General features: G+C 50.7%; 1 protein-coding gene across 4 annotated transcripts in view; it reads right to left on the bottom strand.

Moving 5' to 3' along the window:
• LOC138522103 (major histocompatibility complex class I-related gene protein-like) overlaps positions 1-22,627 on the bottom strand; it is a 346,521-nt gene that overhangs the window by 165,356 nt on the left and 158,538 nt on the right. For 2 of the 4 annotated variants that reach the window (XM_069635363.1, XM_069635362.1), the window contains exons 3-5: positions 15,820-16,125; positions 10,256-10,558; positions 5,235-5,498 (exon numbers count right to left, since the gene is read on the bottom strand). In XM_069635363.1, the coding sequence (XP_069491464.1) occupies positions 5,235-5,498; positions 10,256-10,558; positions 15,820-16,125 (873 nt within the window). The remainder of the gene's footprint in view (positions 1-5,234; positions 5,499-10,255; positions 10,559-15,819; positions 16,126-22,627) is intronic. The other 2 variants (XM_069635364.1, XM_069635365.1) reach the window with 2 other exon arrangements.

Below are 22,627 nucleotides of genomic sequence, written 5' to 3'. Positions count from 1 at the left end.
CCGAGACCGTGGTCACCCGCGCATGCGCAGAGGACTCCTGACGGGAACCCTAGAAGCTCTCCCCATGGCGGATCCCCGCAAGCGAAAGCGCGGGTAGATCCGCCAAGAGGGAGGAGAGCGAGCAGGTGCGGAGAACCCCGGTCTCCAGGTAAGTGGCGTGACACCTGGAGCGGGCATGGCTAGAGCGATCCACCTTGTGCGACCGGGACCTCGAAGGTTCCCGGTGATCGCAACGACCCCTTGAGCCCGAAGGCGTGCAAACAGTGTCTCCAACACGCTCCCTGCCGGCGTCTTTCGACAGTGCGGACGGAACAGAGCCATGCGACTGAAAAATCGCCATCATCTCCTTATGAAATGAATCCCATTCCGCAGGAGAGGAATGCTTGGTGGGACAAGCAACCCGCCGACGGGCGGTGTCCTCGGACGAGGAAGGCGACCAGTGACGGCGCTTCCGTGAGTGCCTCGAAGAGGCAGAGGAATGGCAGGACCCACTCCGGGACCGAGACCACCTGGACTTACACCGACGATGCAGAGAGTCGCCCCTCGAATCGTCAGTCGAAAGCCCAGTGGATTTCTACTTCCAGGGCTTCAACACCTTACCGACAGAAAGCTTCTTCTTACGCTCCCACAAGGCCTTCGAAGTTAACGACTGGCAATCGGCACAATCGTCCTCACCGAGGCACCAGAGGCAGGCGTCATGCGGGTCCGTCAGCGACATCTTGGAACCGCAGTCCCAACACTTCTTGAAACCCTGCCGCGAGGTAGAAGAAGACGAAGACATCATGGAAATCTTCACAAACAAACTGGTTCGAAGAACCGATAGAACAACTCAGAAGAACCGAGGCGCGCCGAGATCTCCGCAGCGAACACGTTTCGGAAAAACAGAACGGAGGCTACGGGCATCGTGCGTCCTACTTATAACATCCGGTGACGTCGGCTCGACGGAGGCCATCGAGGACAGCGTATCGACGTCATCGATGCAGGACGCAGAACATTTTCCGAAGCAGCACAGCTGTGGTGATTACTTGTCATAGATATGGAATACGTTGGAGGACCCAATCCCCTCAAAAATGGACCAACACCCGAGCCGTATACCTGGCGTGTCCCAATACAATGATCAGGCAGGGTCAGGCAATTACTGATCAATACACGCACACACCACTTCATTCACATTTCCCCACATGGATAAAAGGCGGAGCACGAAAGTACACTCTGAGCAAGGCAAAGCACACGAGGAAGCAGCAGTTCCAAGATGGCAGTTTAATACAAGTCGAAAGACGGCAAGACCGAAGAGGCTTGCATGGAGGGTACTGCCCTTGACATTTTCGCAGAAAGACCGTAACTTTCATGAGCCTTCGAGAATAGGAAACGTAAGACCTAGAATCAAAGCTGAAGAATCCTGCATTGTGTGTCGGAGGTACCCGGGGTCTCCTGCATTGATAGTCAAGGTGGGGAGAATTGTTTGCCGCCGGGTTACTGCCCTTGGCTCCTACAACAAAGCAGCACCAGTGAAGTCACCACAGCCGGTGAGTTGGGGAGACTGATGCCAGACCGGGCTGTGTGGGAGCCAAGGTTGCAAGCAGCAACACTGTCTAGAGAAAACTAAAGAGAACAGTGTATGAAGCATATGTGACAAACAACACAAATATAATTAAAACAGCAGATGAGAGACTGAACTTTGAAGTTAAGATACGATACTGTAGACCAAGTGGTCCGGCACCACGTGGGTGCTCATTCTAAAGTCTCTGTTGTGTGAAACCTGAAGGTGTCTCACTTGCTAGTCCCCAAGGATCTGTCATCCAGGTGGCCAGGACACGGCCATCCCTATTGGATCCAGTTCCTGGGGGTGGACCAGTGCGGGAGGATCACCTGGATGAGGGATCCTCGGGGAGTGGAGGTGGGACGCCGACGGGTGAGACACGGTACCCCCATCTTTCTAAAACCTTTTACCCATAGTACCCCATAGGATATTCAGAAACTCTACCCACAGCCCTCTTTTTCCCGACACAAACACTTCTTTACATTGTGAAAGACAACAGACTAAAACCAGGGCCGTTCACCTGACCTGTCCCAACATAAGGGCCATGCAGAGTCAGGCAATTGACAGTAACTACACACAGCTGATGGCCCTTTCCCTTCCCCACAGGGATAAAAGGTGCAGCACGAGAGCAGACGGAGAGCAAGGCCAACCGTACGAGGAAGCAGTCATTCCAGGACGGCAGTTCAAACAGAGGAGAAAGGCGGCGAGACCTGAAAGAATGTCAAGGAGGGAATTGCCCTTGCCCTTTTCAACCCAGACCCGCAAAGCCTCTGACAAAAGAAACATAAGACTGGGGATCGCAGCTGGTGAATGGTGTGACGGATGTCAGTGGTACGTTGAACCCTCCCGCACGGATAGCCAGGGAGGAGAGGGGAAGTTGCGATTGTGGTACCGTCCTTCACTCCAGCGGAAAAAGAGCAGACAACGAATGCAACACAGCAGGTGAGTCGGAAGAACCTGATAGGAACCGGACTGTGTTAAACTCAAGGTTGCAGTGGCAACATTTAAGAAGATTAAAAGACACAGACTCCAACTGGTGACCTGCTCCTGAACAAGGAGAATGGGCCTCATTGCGACCCAGGCGGTCCGGAAATAACGGTGGCGGTAAACCCGCCGCCACCGTTGTTTCCGGACCGCTTGAGTCCAACCCCTGCAGGCGGGAGGTGATGTTCCCGCCAGGTCTGACCTGGCGGGTTTAACACCTCCCGCATGCAGGCGGACGAGGAAACACCGGCAGCATTACGAGATGCTGCCGGTGTTTCCATGATCCCCATTTCCATCCAGTCCCATAGGACTCAATGGGAATGGGGATTTACACCATTCCGCCTCCGTGATTTCCGGACAACCGGGGCTGTAATGCCCCGGTAAATCCAGGAATCACAGAGGCGGAATGGTAATATGAGTCCGGCGTTAACCAGGCGGTTTTACCGCCTCGGTTAACGCCGGACTCGTAATGAGGCCCAATGTCTCACCCAACGAAATCGAAGTGGTCCTGCAACGGGCTATGATGAATGTTGTGCATAGTCGAAAGTCTTTGGTTGTAGAAACTGCAAGTACCAAGAGGCCTTAGGGGAGGCTGCCGTGAAATGTCAAAGTGGTCATGGGAGGGTCAAGCCAAACCCCCTTGTACAGTTGAAAGTCTTTGGCGCGTAGTGGAGGCAAATGTGAACCCGACTGAGGGATGCTAGGAGAAAGCTAAACAAAGTAAACTGTGAAAATGAGGCAAATGTGAACCCGACTGAGGGATGCCAAGAGAAAGCTAAACAAAGTAAACTGTGAAAATGAGGCAAATGTGAACCCGACTAAGGGATGCCAAATCTGTGAAAATGAGGCAAGTGTGAACCCTGAGAATTAGGGTAAACAGTCACCGATCTGAAACCACTGTGATAAAAAAAGACTTGTGTGGAAAACCCTTCTGGGGGCTTAAGGGAAGGCCTGACTGGTGGCTACGACCCAAACATAGGTAAGAAAAGATCCTAAGGGGTCTAGAATGACTTTGTTGAATTATGCAAAGATGGCAATGTGAACCAGACCGAGGGGTGCCAGGAGAAACCAAACTGTAGCTGGCAAACATGAGCCTGACTGAGGGATGCCTGCGAAGTGGGGTGAATAGTAACGCACCCGTGAACATTGTGCTGACAACAGTGAACCCGGCTGAGGGATGTCCACAGTGAGAGGTTGTTTAAATAGACATTGAGGCTTGTGAATACAAGGGAAATTCTGCTGAGTGAAAGGCTGTAGTGAACACGACGGAGGGAGGCTAACACAGTGAGAAGATCAGAGCCCATTTTAGGGGGATCCAGGGGTGAAGAGACTTGGCCAACAAAGGTCCGGATATCGCTACAAGTATCTGTAGCCTCATATTGGAGAAGCCCATGAGTGTCCTGTGCTCAAGAGTCCCACCTTGTCCCGTGCTAAAAACGTGAGGTAGGGAGACCGCAGCCATAACATCCTGACTTATTTTGTGGAGACTTTTCTTTTTTACACCCTCCCACACTGTTTTATAACTTAGCAGTAAGGATTGGCAATAGATTTTTTTTGGTATAGACCCTTTTATTTTGAAAAGACGTCACTAGGACTACCTTATGATCATTTGATGGTTGTAGCTTGCTCCCATCATAGATTTAGGTTACCCATTTATACAGTTGAATAAACACCCTTGAACTGTGTTGTTAATTGAAATTGGTCCGAGCCCGGCCGAGGGAGACTAATTGTGTTAAAAGGGATCTGAGCCCCGGCTGAGGGGGATCTGGGGTAAACCGCGAGTCACACCGAAAAAAAGAGTATCCTACGAATATTGTGTTAAGAGGATCTGAGGCCGGATGAGGGGATCCAAGGTGACGAACATTGTGCGAAAGGGATCTGAGCCCAGCTAAGAGAGATCTGGGGTGAATAGTCAATCACCTAAATTGAATACTTGTGAAAATCTGAAAGCGGAAAAGAACTTATCGTTTGTTTGTCGCATCAGGCCCTCTGACCGAAGAGATTTGAGAAGCAAAGAGACTTGGTCATGGAAGACCCTGGTGTCAATGATTGAACTGTAACCTTGTGCTGGAGAAGCCAGAGATTGTGCTAAAATGAAGTGTGCCGCCTTATCACACGCTGAAAACGTGGTGGAGGGAGGTCAATGGTCTTAACATCCTGACAAACATTTTTTTAACACTTTCTTTTTCGTAACACTATTTCCCACACTATTTGCATTTAGAGGTAAGGATTGGAAATGGGTTTATTAGTATAGGCCCCTTTATTTTGACAAGACACCACTAGTACTGCGTTATTATTGTTTGATGGTCGTAGCTTGCTCCCATCTGTAGATTTAGCATTAGATAGGCGTTTTTCAAACCCTTTTTGAAGTTCAATTAACACCCTTAAACTGTGGGGTCTTGTGTCTGTCTTACTGTTGATACCATGCCTGCCTTACAACAGACATGCAACACAACACAACCCCAGCAATGTATTCCACCACTGTCATCCTGGCAGTTACTGTCAAAATGTGCAGGTTGTATTTAAAGCCCATCTTGTTTTTGGGCAATGTCACTGCCCAATGGGCATTAAGCTGAACCATTGGCTGCTAATTTGACAGTAGTAACCAAAAGCATTCCTTTGAGGCAAAGTGAACGGGGCAGCAAGTCTCTGGAAGTGCCTCTCCCCTCGCATGACGGTCTCATTGTGCCCCTGTTCTGCTATCACTCACCCTCTGTGTGGTTGCGTCTGTTTCCAACGGTGAGGAGTTCTGCTCTCATCACCCGCTCCGCTTCTTTTGCGAAGTCTGTCTCCCTCTCCCACTCTTGGGGGTCCATGGTCTTCTCCACCAAAGGGCCCCGGGGCTCCAGCTTCTGGGAGTCGCTGCTGTAGCTGAGGATCGGGATATCATCCAGGAACCCCACTATGGAGAAGCGGGGGATACCTGGGACCTCCTCCGAGAGACTCCAGACAAAGTAGCGGAGAGAGGGAGAGCCTGGAAGGGGGGGGGGGAGAAGCAGAGAGGGTGAGGGCACAGTATCTTGTGTTTTATGCAACCATGCATGTGCAAGTCATCTCTCACACGTGCACACACACCACCTGCGCACATCTAATACCGCACAGACCTCAACAAGCAACTCCCACCACCCTGCAGGGGTGCACCTAGGCTAACATTTCATCGGAGGGGGCTAACCCTTCAAACATTGTGAGAGGGTCTATGTTCAGAGACTGTGTGGGAGGGGCACACTTGGTGGTGCGGGGGCACCTTCTAATGTTACTATTCTGGTGCAGTTTTAATGTTACAAGCAGTTCTGACACTCACACATGCAATCCCACACCCACTCAGCCTCAGTCATCACCCTGTCCTCACACTAACACATGCACTCACATATGCACTTCGCCCCAGTCCTCCACCTGCCCCGACACACACACGCACTCAGCCTCCTCCTGTCCTAACATTCACACATGCAGCCACTCACACGTGCTTAGCCTCAACCCTCCACCCATTGTGACAACACATGCACTCACATACACACTTAAGCTCAGTCCCCCACCTCCGCTGACATTCAAACATGCACTCAGCCAGCCCCCACCTACCCTGACACTCACACATGCACTCAGCCTCATTCCTCCACCCATTCTGACACCAAGACATGCACACACTTACACATACACACAGCCTGAGTCCCCACCTGCCCTGACATTTACACATGCACTCACTTCCACACACATTTAGCCTCAGTCCACCTCATGCCCAGACACTCACAAATGCACTCACTCACACACACACACTTATCAGTCCTCCATCATCTGTGATACTCAAACATGCACTCACTCACATGCTTGTGTGTTTGTGACATGCGGAGCTATTGATTCTGGGAGGGATTTCGGAGGGATTCAAGCATCGTGGGTTTCTGATAAAGCAAGCATGATGACTCTTATTAAGTGGCTAGACTGGCATTTTGGTGCAGCCAGTCTAGCAATTTCTTTGGCAATGCATTTCTTACTGGGCACTTATGATAAAGCAAGCATGCTGTTTTATTACACGCAAAGAATTACATTTTGGTGCAGCCAGTTTGGACAGGTTTTCATATTGTGGCAATGCATTTTTAATGGCAATGCCAATGGGTGTATGTTCTTCCAAGTGGATACTGCCATAAATTGGCCGAACCGGATGTGGACATGATTTCTTATAGTATCATTACTGACGTTGTGTAAGCAAACTTTAGTACATTTTTGTATGAGAACACTTGTATATATTGGTGCAGCCAGCATGGAAATGTATGAGCACAGCCAGCATGAACATGTTTTTATACTGGCATATATCGTGGGGAAAGTCATCATGAAAATGTGTTGAGAAATGATCCTGTGCACTGTTGGTGAATTGCATCTATTCGATTTTGTTGTGACTTCTCATACAAAAACAATTGCAAACCATCTGTCTTTTTTCCAAATTGTTCACTTAAGTGTGCTGTGAAAAATATCATTTTAACACATTATTCAAAAAGGTTTGCGGGGGTAAATCCCCTCCCCAAAACTTCTTTGGTTGGTTCTGGCTCCCTCACTATACTCAGGCATATTTGTGGGAACTATTTACGCCCCTCCAAATTCACCATTCAAACTTGGCAGGACTGGACAGCGTCTGGTCACTGCATTTGCCCAACAGGCACTTTGGAACGAAATGTGGACTGGGTCCAGACACACAGACTTTGCCTGTAGCTTTCACTGGAAAACGGTGTACTATATGGAGAATCCAGAAACTCCAGGGCAGGAAGCAAGCCACACTACAAGATGGCCAAAGGACAGTCAAACATCACGTGGCACGGCCATTGTAGAGAGTATGGTAATCTAAATGGCAGCAAGCGGTTGTTACCCGGGACTCAAGGGGTTAACGCTCGTGAGCCCCCTCCGTTGGAAAGGCGGAGTTTGACTGGGCAAGGGGGTTATGGGGCACGTGCGCTGCGAGTGCCAGTTCCAGTTTGGTTGTGAAAGAATAAAGAAGTTCCTCTTATCTCTCCGTGTGTGCGTCCTTCATTTGGGCCTAGATCCCTAGGCAACATTTGGCGACGAGGATCTCTCCCGCGCACCGGAGTCCTCCTCCTACGGCAGTCCGCCTGTGGTGGCCGATCCAGCGAGCCCCCTCCTCCTGCTCCACCTCCGCGCAACACGGCACTCCGCCGAATCCGCCTTGCCGGACCTCCTCCGTCGAACCTCCGCGGAAGCGACCCCGCCCGCGCACCCGTGGGCCTTCTCTCCCAGGCGCCATGAGCACCTCCAACCCGGGGTCCAGCCAGGGCTCGCCTCAACTGCCACGGGTGGCGAAGTCGATTCAACTACGACTGCCCCCGCCGTTCACTATGACTCCTCAGGCCACCAAAGGCCCCAGATGGACCGACTGGATGGACGATTTTCGACACTTCGTGAGAGGTTCCGGCGACGGGGACTCCCCCAATATGAGAGACATTTTCCTTAACCTGGTAGGGGGAGAGATCAAAACGGTCGTCAAGGCCATTCCGCCCACAGACCAGGACACTTTTCCCAAGCTGATCGGCGCTTTGGACAAACTGCTTATCATCGAAGTCAATCGGGACTATGAAAGATACCTGTTCAATCAATGCACCCAACTCCCGCAAGAGACCGTCGACGAATTCATCACACGTCTACGGGTGAAAGGGGCGAACTGCCAATTTGATGCGTTCTCGTTAGAGGAAGCTATCCGGCTGAGGGTGATCGAGGGATGCCTCTCCCCCGCACTCAAGAAACAGCTCCTCAAGAAACCGCTCACCATGCCCGAGGTCAGTGAACTCGCCCGCATCCACGAGAGGGTGGATGCGCAGGCCTCAGCCATGGGCCATTCCAACAACGCGAAAGTGGACTCAGGGGAATTCGTGGCCGCCATACTGCCCCCCCGTCAAGGCGACAGGGGCCCTCAGCCATATAGACCACCGATTGCCCCGTCGATGTCAACCCCGCGTCTGCAAAGACAGTGCTACCGCTGCGGGATGTCCTTCCCCCACTCAGGGTCTTGCCCAGCCCTGTCCCAGCGATGTACCAACTGCGGGAGAGAAGGACACTTTCGCTCCGTTTGCAGGGAGGGCGTACCATTTCCACCGATGCGGCCCCAGGCGGCCCCCAGAATGCCGTTCCGCCCGCAACCCCTGCAATACAGCCAGCCGAGACCATATCAACAGGGCCTCGGCCAGAGGCGTTACGTTCGTGCGATGGACGAATACCTAGCGGCAGGATATGCCCCTCCGTATGACCAGGCCGAACAGCCCAGACATTTCACAGACGAATACGACAACCCGCCTGCAGAATACAGGCCGGAAACCCTCTGCCAAGACGACCAGGCGGCGGCCTACTACGCGCCGCAGGACCACTACGACCAGGATGAGTTCGTGAACCTCATCCTCGACAACAAAGAGGCCAGGGAGGCCCCGCAGATCCCGCTCAAGATGGCGAATTGCCAATTTCAATTTATGATCGACTCTGGGGCCACAGTGAACATCATGGGTGAACAAGACTACGCCAGGATACCATGCCCGCCACAGCTCAGTCCGTCTCGCTCCAGAATCTTCCAGTGGGGTGCCGCCACCCCGCTCCAAACGGTGGGTCAATTCACCCAGTGCCTTCTCCTGAACGGGCGGCAAGTCGATGCGACCATTCACGTGATACGGTCCCTCGCCAAGAGCCGATGCCTCCTTAGCTACTACACGGCGTCGCACCTCGGACTGATCGAAATTCACGTGAATGCGGGAGACGTGATCACTGCCGCAGCGGCCAAACCCGGCCAGGGGAACACGGTAGATGCGATTGCCTATCATCAAACTCAATCGCTCGTCTCACAAGAAGACATCGCGGAGGCCTTCCCCAAGCTCTGCGTGGGGCTAGGAAAACTACAGGGACCCCCGGGACATGGCCCAGAGTGAAGTGATTGAAGAGGAGCCTGATCTGGGGACTCGAGGTGAGAGGCCGAGACGGCTCATAAAGAAGCCGATGAGACTTGTTGAAGAGTGTTGAGTTATTTGTTGAGACACAGCGTGTCAAGTTGATGTTTGGACATATTGTCCGGGGGTAGTGTTACCCGGGACTCAAGGGGTTAACGCTCGTGAGCCCCCTCCGTTGGAAAGGCGGAGTTTGACTGGGCAAGGGGGTTATGGGGCACGTGCGCTGCGAGTGCCAGTTCCAGTTTGGTTGTGAAAGAATAAAGAAGTTCCTCTTATCTCTCCGTGTGTGCGTCCTTCATTTGGGCCTAGATCCCTAGGCAACAGCGGTAACATGCAAAAGGGCACAAGACTAAAAACACCATAAAAGTATCGGCTGCCATCAGCCCATCCCGGACACAACATGAAAGTTACCACAAAGTGTCCCTACCGCACTCCACAGAAGGCGATGTGTGCAGGAAAAACAAACAGAGAACTTTACAATGGAGAACAGAGTTCCCCTGCACTGATTGCCATAACGACTAATCAGTGCCCCTAAAACAGATACGCATAGCAAGGTAAGTAAAGCAAAAAGGCGTCACTTACCTCCAAAAGTCAGGAAGGGTTCAAAATAATAGTAAAAGCAAGGGTGTCCCATTGATGTCAATGGAGTTAAAGCAGCAAAAAGCAAAATCCTTCCTAAGTGTACAGGAAAATCCTTCAAACAAGGGCTATGGGTAGTGAGGCCTCCTGTAACATGCAGCCCTGCAAAGCTGCAAGACGGACAGTCTGCATCCTTTTAGGAGAGTATTAGGAAAGGGTCACTCACCGGCCACAGTTAGCAGGATGGTTCGTACAGGTGTGCTGGAAGACTCAGCACACACCACGTAAAACCCTCCATCCTCTGGCCGTAGACTGCGGATCACAATGCTTCCATTGGACAGGCGCTCATCAACTCGGCCCAGGAGCTGGTATGTGAAGGGTCGGGCCACTCCCTGCATTACACTTATGATGCTTTGTCCTGTGCAGCTGGAAGGGGAGGTTTGGTTCCAATAGACCTCTGCAGGGGATAAACCCATGGCTGGGATGTAGAAGGAAGACCCAGTCTGGAGTCTCAAGAGCACTTCTGGAGCTTTTCAAAAGGAAAGAAATAGCAGGTTCAAACCATGTGCAATGCTTACGCTTTACAGATTATCAACAGGTGAGGAGAGAATCATTAATAATTGCCCCCAGTTACAGCAAGAAGGGTTTAATCTCTTTACAGCACTGAGGTGGCGATTAGCTCACTCATGGACTTTCGAGAACCCCAATACGGTGTTCTCCATGTCCTGTGCTTCAGCCCAAACTTTATCCTGAGCCCGTTTGTGGCGAGACCTCCTGCTACACACAGACAAGACAAAGCAACCCACACGTGACCCCGGCAGGGGATACCCCAGCTGTGCACTAATGCGCCATTCTGAGTGATTCCCCCCTCAGTCACTGGACTTGTACCCACCCCACTGTAATAGGGACATTTATGGGCCGGAAATCTGCCCTCCTCAGACACCTTTCTGGCCAATCTTGGAACCATTCACTTCAAACCGGGGGTCTGAAGAGTCATGCACAATTTTGTATTTTTTTATTTATTTTTATTTATACAGCACTTTAATCCAAAGCGCTTAACAAGAGGAACAAGCATAATACAATAAGCAATGGATGACATATTTAATCTGAACCAGAGAACAGTACAAGGAACAATTTACAATATTGATAGGAAGGAGCTGAAGGAGAGGGGCTAAGTGAGGGAGGGAGTGAGTGGGAGGAGTGGGAAGAGGTACAGCCAGTAGTGAGAGGAAAAAAGGAAGCTAGGGGGGTGAGTGGAAGAGAGAAGATTTTAGAGAAGTGCGGAATGAGGAGTAGGAGGTAATAGAGTGTACAGGAAGGGGTAGGCGCGTTGCAATGGAAGGGAGCGAGAAGTTGGAAGGAGCGGAAGCGGGAAGGGGCACAGGGTGGAGGAGGAGAGATGAGAGAGATCCGCAGAACGGAGTGAGTGAGAGGGAGTATAAGTAGGGAGGGGCAAGGGCATAGAGAGATTTGAAGACTAGACAGAGGAAATTAAATTTAAGCTGTGATTGAAAAGAGAGCAAGCCTAGTGAGTTGAGAGAAGAGGAGATGGAATCATGAGGAGAGAGAAGGCAGAGGGAGCGGATGGCAGAGTGGTAGATGGATTTGAGGGGGGAGAGGTGAGAGGAGGGGAGTCCAAAGAGAAGAGTGGAGCAGTAGAAGAGTCTGGAGAAGATAAGGAAGGTGACTAAGAGTTTAGTAGCGTGAAAGGTTAGGAAGGGGCAAACTTTATGAATGTTATGGTGGTGGAAACGGCAATATCTGGCAGTGAGAGAAATGTGGCGAGAGAGGGAGAGGTGGGGGTCAATGTGGAGACCTAGGTTGCGGTCGTGGGCATAGAAGGGGAGTTGGGATGGGGGGAGAGAATAAAAGGAGGAGGGGAGGGAGTGTGTTGGCTGGGAAGAACAGGATTTCGGTTTTGTCAGAATTAAGAGTAAGGAAGTGAGAGGACATCCAAGATTTTATAGCAGAGAGGCAAGAGGAAAGCTTATGGTGGATGTCAGGAGAGAAGGAGGAGAAAGAGAGGAAGAGCCGGGTAGGGTATCGTCAGCATAGAAATGGTGTGAGACACCAAAGGAGGAGATAATGGGAGCCAAGAAGGAAGTGTAGAGAGAGAAGAGAAAGGGGCCAAGGACAGAACCTTGGGGAACACCATGGTTGAGAGGAAAGCTAGGGGAGGTGCGGCCACTACAGGAGACTGAGAAGGAGCGGTTAGAAAGATAGGAGGAGAACCAATTAAGTACAGAGTCTTTAAGGCCAAAAGAAGAGAGAGAGCTAAGGAGTAAAGGGTGGTCGACAGTATCAAAGGCAGCAGAGAGGTCAAGGAGGATAAGGATAGAGGAATGCTTAGAGTAGCAGGCAGAGAGGAGAGAGTTGATGACAGAGATGAGAGCGGTTTCCGTGGAGTGCAGAGGGCGGAAGCCAGATTGGGTGGAGGGGAGGAGAGAATGGTTAGAGATGAGGGTGGAAAGTTGAGAATAGACAACGCGCTCAAGAAGTTTAGATAGGAAGGGTAGGAGAGAGATGGGGCGATAGTTGGAGGCAAGAAGGGGATTAGCTGAAGGTTTTTTTGAGAATGGGTATGATGGTAGCATGCTTGAAAGGAGTGGGGAAGGAGGATGTGGATAAACAGATGCTGAAAAAAAGGAGGTAAGATAGGGTATGAGGAGGTGGTAAATTTTAGGGATGAGGGCTGTGGGAATGGGGTCAGAGGGAGAAGCAGTGGGATGAGTTTTAGAAAGGAGGAGGGCAACTTCAGATTGAGAGATAGGGGTGAATGAGGACATGGAAAAGGGAGGGAGAGGAGGTGGAGGAGGAGAATAAGAAGGGGAGGAGAGGATAGTTTGGCTGAGATTAAGGACTTTGTTAGAAAAGAAGGTGGCAAGATCAGAGGCAGAGAGAGGAGAGGCGATGGAGTGGTCAAGGGTAGGAGGAGAGAGAAGTCGAGTTAAGGTTTGAAAGATACGGCGAGGATGGGAAGATTGAGAGTGGAGAAGGTCGGAGAAGTAAAGGCGCTTAGAGTTGAGACAAGAGTCGTAGAGGGAGTGATAGTAGAAGTATGCATCATGATTGGAGGAGGTAGGGTGCTTAAGCCAGGATCGTTCAAAGCACCTAAGAAGGCGGCGCATAGAGGAAAGGTGAGGAGAGAGCCAGGGTTGAGCAGGTCGCCGAGAAGGGCAGAAGGGAGAAAGAAGGTAGAGAAGATCAAGAGTTGAGGTGAGGGAGGAAGTTAAGGTGGAAGAGGCTTCAGTGGCTGAGAGAGAAGAGAAGTGGGTAAGGGGGGAGGGAAGAGGAGCAGGAAGTTAGGAAGATAGAAGGGTTGAAGTTACGTAGGTCACGTCGGAAGAAGGGGGTGGAGGAAGGAGGGGAGAGGGACAAAGGGGAGGGGGGAGGGAAAGGGAGAGCAAGGAGTGGTCAGAAAGATATGTAGGTAGAGAGGATATGGGAGAAGCGGTAAAGGAGGAGGTAAAGATAAGGTCAATGGTAGAACCGGATTGGTGAGTAAGAGGAGAGGGGAGAGGAGTGAGAAAGTAGGAATCAAGGATAGACAAGAGAGGAGAGGAGGAAGAGGTAGAGGAGGGATGGAGATTGAAGTCGCCAAGTATAAATAGTGGGGTGGGGGTGGGGGCGAGGAGGCTGAGAAGATGGTCAATGTCCTCGTAGAAGGAGCCAACAGGGCCAGGGGGCGATAAATGATGAGGAATGATATAGCGTGGGGAGAGTTAAAGATTTTATACATGAATTCAAAGGAAGCAAGAGTGGGTAGAGGAGTAGGAGATGGAGAGGAAGTAAGTGAGGATGAAAAAGAAGGCGTAGGCCCCCTCCACGGCCTGAGGGACGAGGGACATGTGCGAAGGAAGAGGAAGAAGAGGTGAGGGATGCTGGAAAAGAGGTGTTGTGGGGAGGGATCCAAGTTTCAGTGATACAGAGAAATTGAAGGTTAAGGCGTAAGAAAAGGTCGAGAACAGCAGTGGTTTTGTTGCAGATCGATCTGGTGTTCCAGAGGGCAACTTCAAAGGTGTTCGGAGTATGGGAGGTTTGTGGATAGATAAGGTTGCAATGCCCCACCTACCCTGACACTCACACATGCACTCAGCCTCATTCCTCCACCCATTCTGACACCAAGACATGCACACACTTACACATACACACAGCCTGAGTCCCCACCTGCCCTGACATTTACACATGCACTCACTTCCGCACACATTTAGCCTCAGTCCACCTCATGCCCAGACACTCACAAATGCACTCACTCACACACACACACACACTTCATCAGTCCTCCATCATGCACTCACTCACATGCTTGTGTGTTTGTGACATGCGGAGCTATTGATTCTGGGAGGGATTTCGGAGGGATTCAAGCATCGTGGGTTTCTGATAAAGCAAGCATGATGACTCTTATTAAGTGGCTAGACTGGCATTTTGGTGCAGCCAGTCTAGCTATTTCTTTGGCAATGCATTTCTTACTGGGCACTTATGATAAAGCAAGCATGCCGTTTTATTACACGCAAAGAATTACATTTTGGTGCAGCCAGTTTGGCCAGGTTTTCATATTGTGGCAACGCATTTTTAATGGCAACGCCAGTGGGTGTATGTTCTTCCAAGTGGATACTGCCATAAATTGGCCGAACCGGATGTGGACATGATTTCTTATAGTAGCATTACTGACGTTGTGCAACCAAACTTTAGTACATTTTTGTATGAGAAAACTTGTCTATATTGGTGCAGCCAGCATGGAAATGTATGAGCACAGCCAGCATGAACATGTTTTTATACTGGCATATATCGTGGGGAAAGTCATCATGAAAATGTGTTGAGAAATGATCCTGTGCACTGTTGGTGAATTGCATCTATTCGATTTTGTTGTGACTTCTCATACAAAAACAATTGCAAACCATCTGTCTTTTTTCCAAATTGTTCACTTAATCATTTTAACACATTATTCAAAAAGGTTTGCGGGGGTAAATCCCCTCCCCAAAACTTCTTTGGTTGGTTCTGGCTCCCTCACTATACTCAGGCATATTTGTGGGAACTATTTACGCCCCTCCAAATTCACCATTCAAACTTGGCAGGACTGGACAGCGTCTGGCCACTGCATTTGCCCAACAGGCACTTTGGAACGAAATGTGGACTGGGTCCAGACACACAGACTTTGCCTGTAGCTTTCCCTGGAAAACGGTGTACTATAGGAAGAATCCAGAAACTCCAGGGCAGGAAGCAAGCCACACTACAAGATGGCCAAAGGACAGTCAAACATCACGTGGCACGGCCATTGTAGAGAGTATGGTAATCTAAATGGCAGCAAGCGGTAACATGCAAAAGGGCACAAGACTAAAAACACCATAGAAGTATCGGCTGCCATCAGCCCATCCCGGACACAACATGAAAGTTACCACAAAGTGTCCCTACCGCACTCCACAGAAGGCGATGTGTGCAGGAAAAACAAACAGAGAACTTTACAATGGAGAACAGAGTTCCCCTGCACTGATTGCCATAACGACTAATCAGTGCCCCTAAAACAGATACGCATAGCAAGGTAAGTAAAGCAAAAAGGCGTCACTTACCTCCAAAAGTCAGGAAGGGTTCAAAATAATAGTAAAAGCAAGGGTGTCCCATTGATGTCAATGGAGTTAAAGCAGCAAAAAGCAAAATCCTTCCTAAGTGTACAGGAAAATCCTTCAAACAAGGGCTATGGGTAGTGAGGCCTCCTGTAACATGCAGCCCTGCAAAGCTGCAAGACGGACAGTCTGCATCCTAATAGGAGAATATTAGGAAAGGGTCACTCACCGGTCACAGTTAGCAGGATGGTTCGTACAGGTGTGCTGGAAGACTCAGCACACACCACGTAAAACCCTGCATCCTCTGGCCGTAGACTGCGGATCACAATGCTTCCATTGGACAGGCGCTCATCAACTCGGCCCAGGAGCTGGAATGTGTAGGGTCGGGCCACTCCCTGCATTACACTTATGATGGTTGATCCTGTGCAGCCGGGAGGGGAGGATGGGTTCCAATAGACCTCTGCAGGGGATACACCCATGGCTGGGATGTAGAAGGAAGACCCAGTCTGGAGACTCAGAAATTCCACTTCTGGAGCTTTTCAGGAGGAAAGAAATAGCAGGTTCAAACGATGTGCAATGCTTATGCTTCACAGATTATCAACAGGTGAGGAGAGAATCATTAATAATTGCCCCAGTTACCAGCAAGAAAGGGTTTAATCTCTTTACAGCACTGAGGTGGCGATTAGCTCACTCATGGACTTTCGAGAACCCCAATACGGTGTTCTCCATGTCCTGTGTTTCAGCCCAAACTTTATCCTGAGCCCATTTGTGGCGAGACCTCCTGCTACACACAGACAAGACAAAGCAACCCACACGTGACCCCGGCAGGGGATACCCCAGCTGTGTATTAATGCGCCATTCTGAGTGATTCCCCCCTCAGTCACTGGACTTGTACCCACCCCACTGTAATAGGGACATTTATGGGCCGGAAATCTGCCCTCCTCAGACACCTTTCTGGCCAATCTTGGAACCATTCACTTCAAACCGGGGGTCTGAAGAGTCATGCACAATTTTGTATTTTTTTTTATTTATATAGCGCTTTAATCCAAAGCGCTTAACAAGAGGAACAAGCATAATACAATAAGCAATGGATGACAAATTTAATCTGAACCAGAGAACAGTACAAGGAACAATTTACAATATTGATAGGAAGGAGCTGAAGGAGAGGGGCTAAGTGAGGGAGGGAGTGAGTGGGAGGAGTGGGAAGAGGTACAGTCAGTAGTGAGAGGAAAAAAGGAAGCTAGGGGGGTGAGTGGAAGAGATAAGATTTTAGAGAAGTGCGGAATGAGGAGTAGGAGGTAATAGAGTGTACAGGAAGGGGTAGGCGCGTTGCAATGGAAGGGAGCTAGAAGTTGGAAGGAGCGGAAGCGGGAAGGGGCACAGGGTGGAGGAGGAGAGATAAGAGAGATCCGCAGAACGGAGTGAGTGAGAGGGAGTATAAAAAGTGAGAAGGGAGAATAAGTATGGAGGGGCAAGGGCATAGAGAGATTTGAAGACTAGACAGAGGAAATTAAATTTAAGCTGTGATTGAAAAGAGAGCAAGCCTAGTGAGTTGAGAGAAGAGGAGATGGAATCATGAGGAGAGAGAAGGCAGAGGGAGCGGATGGCAGAGTGGTAGATGGATTTGAGGGGGGAGAGGTGAGAGGAGGGGAGTCCAAAGAGAAGAGTGGAGCAGTAGAAGAGTCTGGAGAAGATAAGGGAGGTGACTAAGAGTTTAGTAGCGTGAAAGGTTAGGAAGGGGCAAACTTTACGAATGTTATGGTGGTGGAAACGGCAATATCTGGCAGTGAGAGAAATGTGGCGAGAGAGGGAGAGGTGGGGGTCAATGTGGAGACCTAGGTTGCGGGCGTGGGCATAGAAGGGGAGTTGGGATGGGGGGAGAGAATAAAAGGAGGAGGGGAGGGAGTGTGTTGGCTGGGAAGAACAGGATTTCGGTTTTGTCAGAATTAAGAGTAAGGAAGAGAGAGGACATCCAACATTTTATAGCAGAGAGGCAAGAGGAAAGCTTATGGTGGATGTCAGGAGAGAAGGAGGAGAAAGAGAGGAAGAGCCGGGTAGGGTATCGTCAGCATAGAAATGGTGTGAGACACCAAAGGAGGAGATAATGGGAGCCAAGAAGGAAGTGTAGAGAGAGAAGAGAAAGGGGCCAAGGACAGAACCTTGGGGAACACCATGGTTGAGAGGAAAGCTAGGGGAGGTGCGGCCACTCCAGGAGACTGAGAAGGAGCGGTTAGAAAGATAGGAGCAGGGAAAAAAAAAAAAAAAAAAAAAAAGAAAGATAGGAGGAGAACCAATTAAGTACAGAGTCTTTAAGGCCAAAAGAAGAGAGAGAGCTAAGGAGTAAAAGGTGGTCGACAGTATCAAAGGCAGCAGAGAGGGCAAGGAGGATAAGGATAGAGGAATGCTTAGAGTAGCAGGCAGAGAGGAGAGAGTTGAGGACAGAGATGAGAGCGGTTTCCGTGGAGTGCAGAGGGCGGAAGCCAGATTGGGTGGAGGGGAGGAGAGAATGGTTAGAGATGAGGGTGGAAAGTTGAGAATAGACAACGCGCTCAAGAAGTTTAGATAGGAAGGGTAGGAGAGAGATGGGGCGATAGTTGGAGGCAAGAAGGGGATTAGCTGAAGGTTTTTTTGAGAATGGGTATGATGGTAGCATGCTTGAAAGGAGTGGGGAAGGAGGATGTGGATAAACAGATGCTGAAAAAAAGGAGGTAAGATAGGGTATGAGGAGGTGGTAAATTTTAGGGATGAGGGCTGTGGGAATGGGGTCAGAGGGAGAAGCAGTGGGATGAGTTTTAGAAAGGAGGAGGGCAACTTCAGATTGAGAGATAGGGGAGAATGAGGACATGGAAAAGGGAGGGAGAGGAGGGGGAGGAGGAGAATAAGAAGGGGAGGAGAGGACAGTTTGGCTGAGATTAAGGACTTTGTTAGAAAAGAAGGTGGCAAGATCAGAGGCAGAGAGAGGAGAGGCGATGGAGAGGTCAAGGGTAGGAGGAGAGAGAAGTCGAGTTAAGGTTTGAAAGATACGGCGAGGATGGGAAGATTGAGAGTGGAGAAGGTCGGAGAAGTAAAGGCGCTTAGAGTTGAGACAAGAGTCGTAGAGGGAGTGATAGTAGAAGTATGCATCATGATTGGAGGAGGTAGGGTGCTTAAGCCAGGATCGTTCAAAGCACCTAAGAAGGCGGCGCATAGAGGAAAGGTGAGGAGAGAGCCAGGGTTGTGCAGGTCGGCGAGAAGGGCAGAAGGGAGAAAGAAGGTAGAGAAGATCAAGAGTGGAGGTGAGGGAGGAAGTTAAGGTGGAAGAGGCTTCAGTGGCTGAGAGAGAAGAGAAGTGGGTAAGGGGGGAGGGAAGAGGAGCAGGAAGTTAGGAAGATAGAAGGGTTGAAGTTACGTAGGTCACGTCGGAAGAAGGGGGTGGAGGAAGGAGGGGAGAGGGACAAAGGGGAGGGGGGAGGGAAAGGGAGAGCAAGGAGTGGTCAGAAAGATATGTAGGTAGAGAGGATATGGGAGAAGCGGTAAAGGAGGAGGTAAAGATAAGGTCAATGGTAGAACCGGATTGGTGAGTAAGAGGAGAGGGGAGAGGAGTGAGAAAGTAGGAATCAAGGATAGACAAGAGAGGAGAGGAGGAAGAGGTAGAGGAGGGATGGAGATTGAAGTCGCCAAGTATAAATAGTGGGGTGGGGGTGGGGGCGAGGAGGCTGAGAAGATGGTCAATGTCCTCGTAGAAGGAGCCAACAGGGCCAGGGGGCGATAAATGATGAGGAATGATATAGCGTGGGGAGAGTTAAAGATTTTATACATGAATTCAAAGGAAGCAAGAGTGGGTAGAGGAGTAGGAGATGGAGAGGAAGTAAAGTGAGGATGAAAAAGAAGGCCTAGGCCACCTCCACAGCCTGAGGGACGAGGGACATGTGCGAAGGAAGAGGAAGAAGAGGTGAGGGATGCTGGAACAGAGGTGTTGTGGGGAGGGATCCAAGTTTCAGTGATACAGAGAAATTGAAGGTTAAGGCGGAAGAAAAGGTCGAGAACAGCAGTGGTTTTGTTGCAGATCGATCTGGTGTTCCAGAGGGCAACTTCAAAGGTGTTAGGAGTATGGGAGGTTTGTGGGTAGATAAGGTTGCAATGTCGGAGTGGGGTGTGTGGAGGCTGGGAGGAGTGGGTGTGGGGGACGAGGGGGGTTACGAGAGGATACGGCCATGATAATAAGACAGAGTTTTGAGGGGGGGGAGAGGACTGGGGAGAGAGGGGAGGGAGGGGGGGCAGGACTGAGAGGAGGAACAGCGCATAACAAGGAGCAATATAAGTGAGAAGGGGGTCTGTGAGTGGGAGGTCACCCTAAGGAGGGAGGATAATGGTGAAAGGAGTCGGGGCAGACTAGGAGGTAGGGCAGGGTAGGGGCAGCAGTCAGCAGTATTGAGGGAAAGGAAGACCAGAGGGCTGTGGCGTGAAGCAGGAGACCAGGAAACTCAGTGGCAAGAAGTCAGAGGGCTGTTGCAAGAGGTTGTACAGGACGCAGAAGGTTGGGAGGATCAGGTTCCACCTTCAGGAGCACATAAGGTGGAGGCAGTGTTACTGGAAGGCAGCAGTGGGGTTGGTAGGAGCTCTCCGAGGTAGCTGGTAATGAAGCAGAAGTCCGGGAAACTCCGAGGCAAGAAGTCTATAGGGCTGTTGCAAGCTGGAGAGGACGCAGAAGGTTGGGTGGATCAGGTTCCGCCTTCAGGAGATCATAAGATGGAGGCAGTGTTTCTGGAAGGCAGAAGTGGGATTGGTAGGAGCTCTACGGGGCAGTTGCTACTGAGATGGGCTAGTGGGGGAGACACTCCAAAGTGGGCCGATGGAGGGAGGGCCCAGACACTGGCAGGATGGAGAGGCAGTTTGAAGACAGTAGGTGTTACCACCCGTACCACCAGTTTGCCAACCGTTCAGAGGCAAGGGGGAGGCAAAGGTGTTGGCAGACTGAAGGAGTGGGCTAAGGAGATCCGTGCAAATGTACCGAGCCAGTGGAGCAGGAACACAGTTGGTAATTAGAAGGAGCAGGCTCTTGAGGTCCAGAGAGGTGGACAGGGGGGGCAGGCTGAGTAGTTAGGAGCGCACAGGAAAGAGGCTGTACTATCGGCAGGTGCCAAGGAGGAGACTGCTGTGGAGCCTGCGATAGGGCCAGTGGGGTGACAGTGCCAAAAGTGCAGGGTTATAGGCTGTGATGAGAAGGAGCAGGCACAAGAAACCCAGGAGAGAGGTGAACCAGAGGGCCAGGTCACGTAATGGGAGTGCTTAGGAAGGAGGCTGGGGGCCACAGAGGCCAGAGAGTGGGGCACTGCAGAGCCAAGGGGCCACACAAGTGAGTAGGTGGTTGTGACCCTAGGTAGACAGATCAGTTAGATAAATGGTGAGAAGAGCAGGGGCAGCAGGATCCAGCCCAAACAGTTGCAGGGCAAAGGAAGACAGTCAAGGAGGAGGTTGGAGCTCAGTGCAGGTGTAACAGGGGAATGGCGTAGTAATGGTAGCAGCTGGAGGGAGTCGGCAAGGGCTGGAGCTGTTTGATGTGGAGGGCGTTGCAGCACAGAGCAGTTGGATCAGGTGGCCGTCACGGGAAGGGCAGCAGGATCTGACCCAGATCGTGGCAGAGTGCAGGCACGGAAAGTAGCCGTCAGACACAGCGGGCACAGCAGTTCGGGACGGAAGGATGAGTTATGGTGGAGAGGTGGTCAGAGGCAGCAGAATCCAGCCCGCATAGTATGGGGAACCGGCTGAGGCTGTAGAAGGTGGGTGTTAGGACACAAGGGCTAACTCCAGTAGTGGTGGCTTGACATGTCGTGCTGCAATTTAGTCTTTCTGACAATATATCCCTCAAGTGTACAAAAGTACAGATTGCGGCGAGTACTACCCAAAATATGGTACACCCTGGTACTTCAACAGCTGGCTGCAAGAAAAATGAACCAGATATTAACATGTGGTTTAAGGCAACGGGTTCTCCTAAGTAAGATGCTGAACTGATACTCACAAACAAGAAATTCAGACTGGGACTGAATAGTTCCAAGTTAGATTGGCGAGTACCCTGAAAACAAGAAAAGTAACTATTACCAGGAGTACGAAATAGCAAGAAGAAAGTAAGAACCAAATAGTTTTGTGCTTACCAAATGAGTGACCGGGATGGATAATGCAGAAGCGATGGAAATGGAATGGCAGTCCTGGAAACACAATGGGCCTCATCACGAGTCTGGCGGTAACCCTTAAATGCGGCAGTAGCGCTATTACCGTCGCATTTAAGGGTCTGCCAGATCATGGCTTTGGCGGATTTCCCCCCAGCTCTCCGTGGCAAAATTGCAGATTTTTGGCGCGATTACCGCAGGCGGGAAATCCGCCGGCGGTAATAGCGCTAATTTTCCCCATTGGGCCCAGTGGGGAATGGGCAATAACCCTTCCGCCAAACCCGTGATCCGGCGCTAGTAGCGCCGGGGGGTTTTGCAGTAGGGCTATTCCGTTACCGCCCAACTCGTGATGAGGCCCATGGTCTTGTTTTCCAATACCCGCCAGCATGAGGACGCCTAAGGAGTTTATTGATCCAGGCGCCGTTGCGCTGAAGTCCTTTGATCCTTGCGCTGATGCGCCAATGTCCTTTGATCCTTGCGCCGATGCGCGAGCGTCCTGTGTTCAATAGTGTCTTTGAAAAGTTCTAAAGTGAATAGATGACACAGGTAAGACTTGAGGAATGAGGCGTATGCAGTCCATGGACGTTCCGAATTCGACGATGAGCAGGTAAGATTTTTGGGATTAGACAAATGCAGTCCGTGGGCGTTCCGGGTCTGGTAGGAGCAGGTAAGACTTGAAGGATGACACGAAAGCAGGCCGTGGACATTCCGGGTCAAGTAATGCAAGAAGTTTGAAGGCAATGACAAGAATGAAGCAAGGAAGGTCCAGGCAGACCGGGGTTTCAAGGAGCCAAGAAGACAAGGTACAAGGTTCGTAGCTTTGAAAAACAAAAAATCCGAAGCATCGCCGTGCGCGGGGGCCAGGCTTATAAACAGGTCAGCTGACCGCAC

Source organism: Ambystoma mexicanum, chromosome 13 (assembly GCF_040938575.1).
Source record: "Ambystoma mexicanum isolate Mex_15411 chromosome 13, UKY_AmexF1_1, whole genome shotgun sequence".
Taxonomy (NCBI): domain Eukaryota; kingdom Metazoa; phylum Chordata; class Amphibia; order Caudata; family Ambystomatidae; genus Ambystoma; species Ambystoma mexicanum.
Note: the sequence above shows the minus strand (reverse complement) of the source record. Positions and strands in the feature narration are given on the sequence as shown.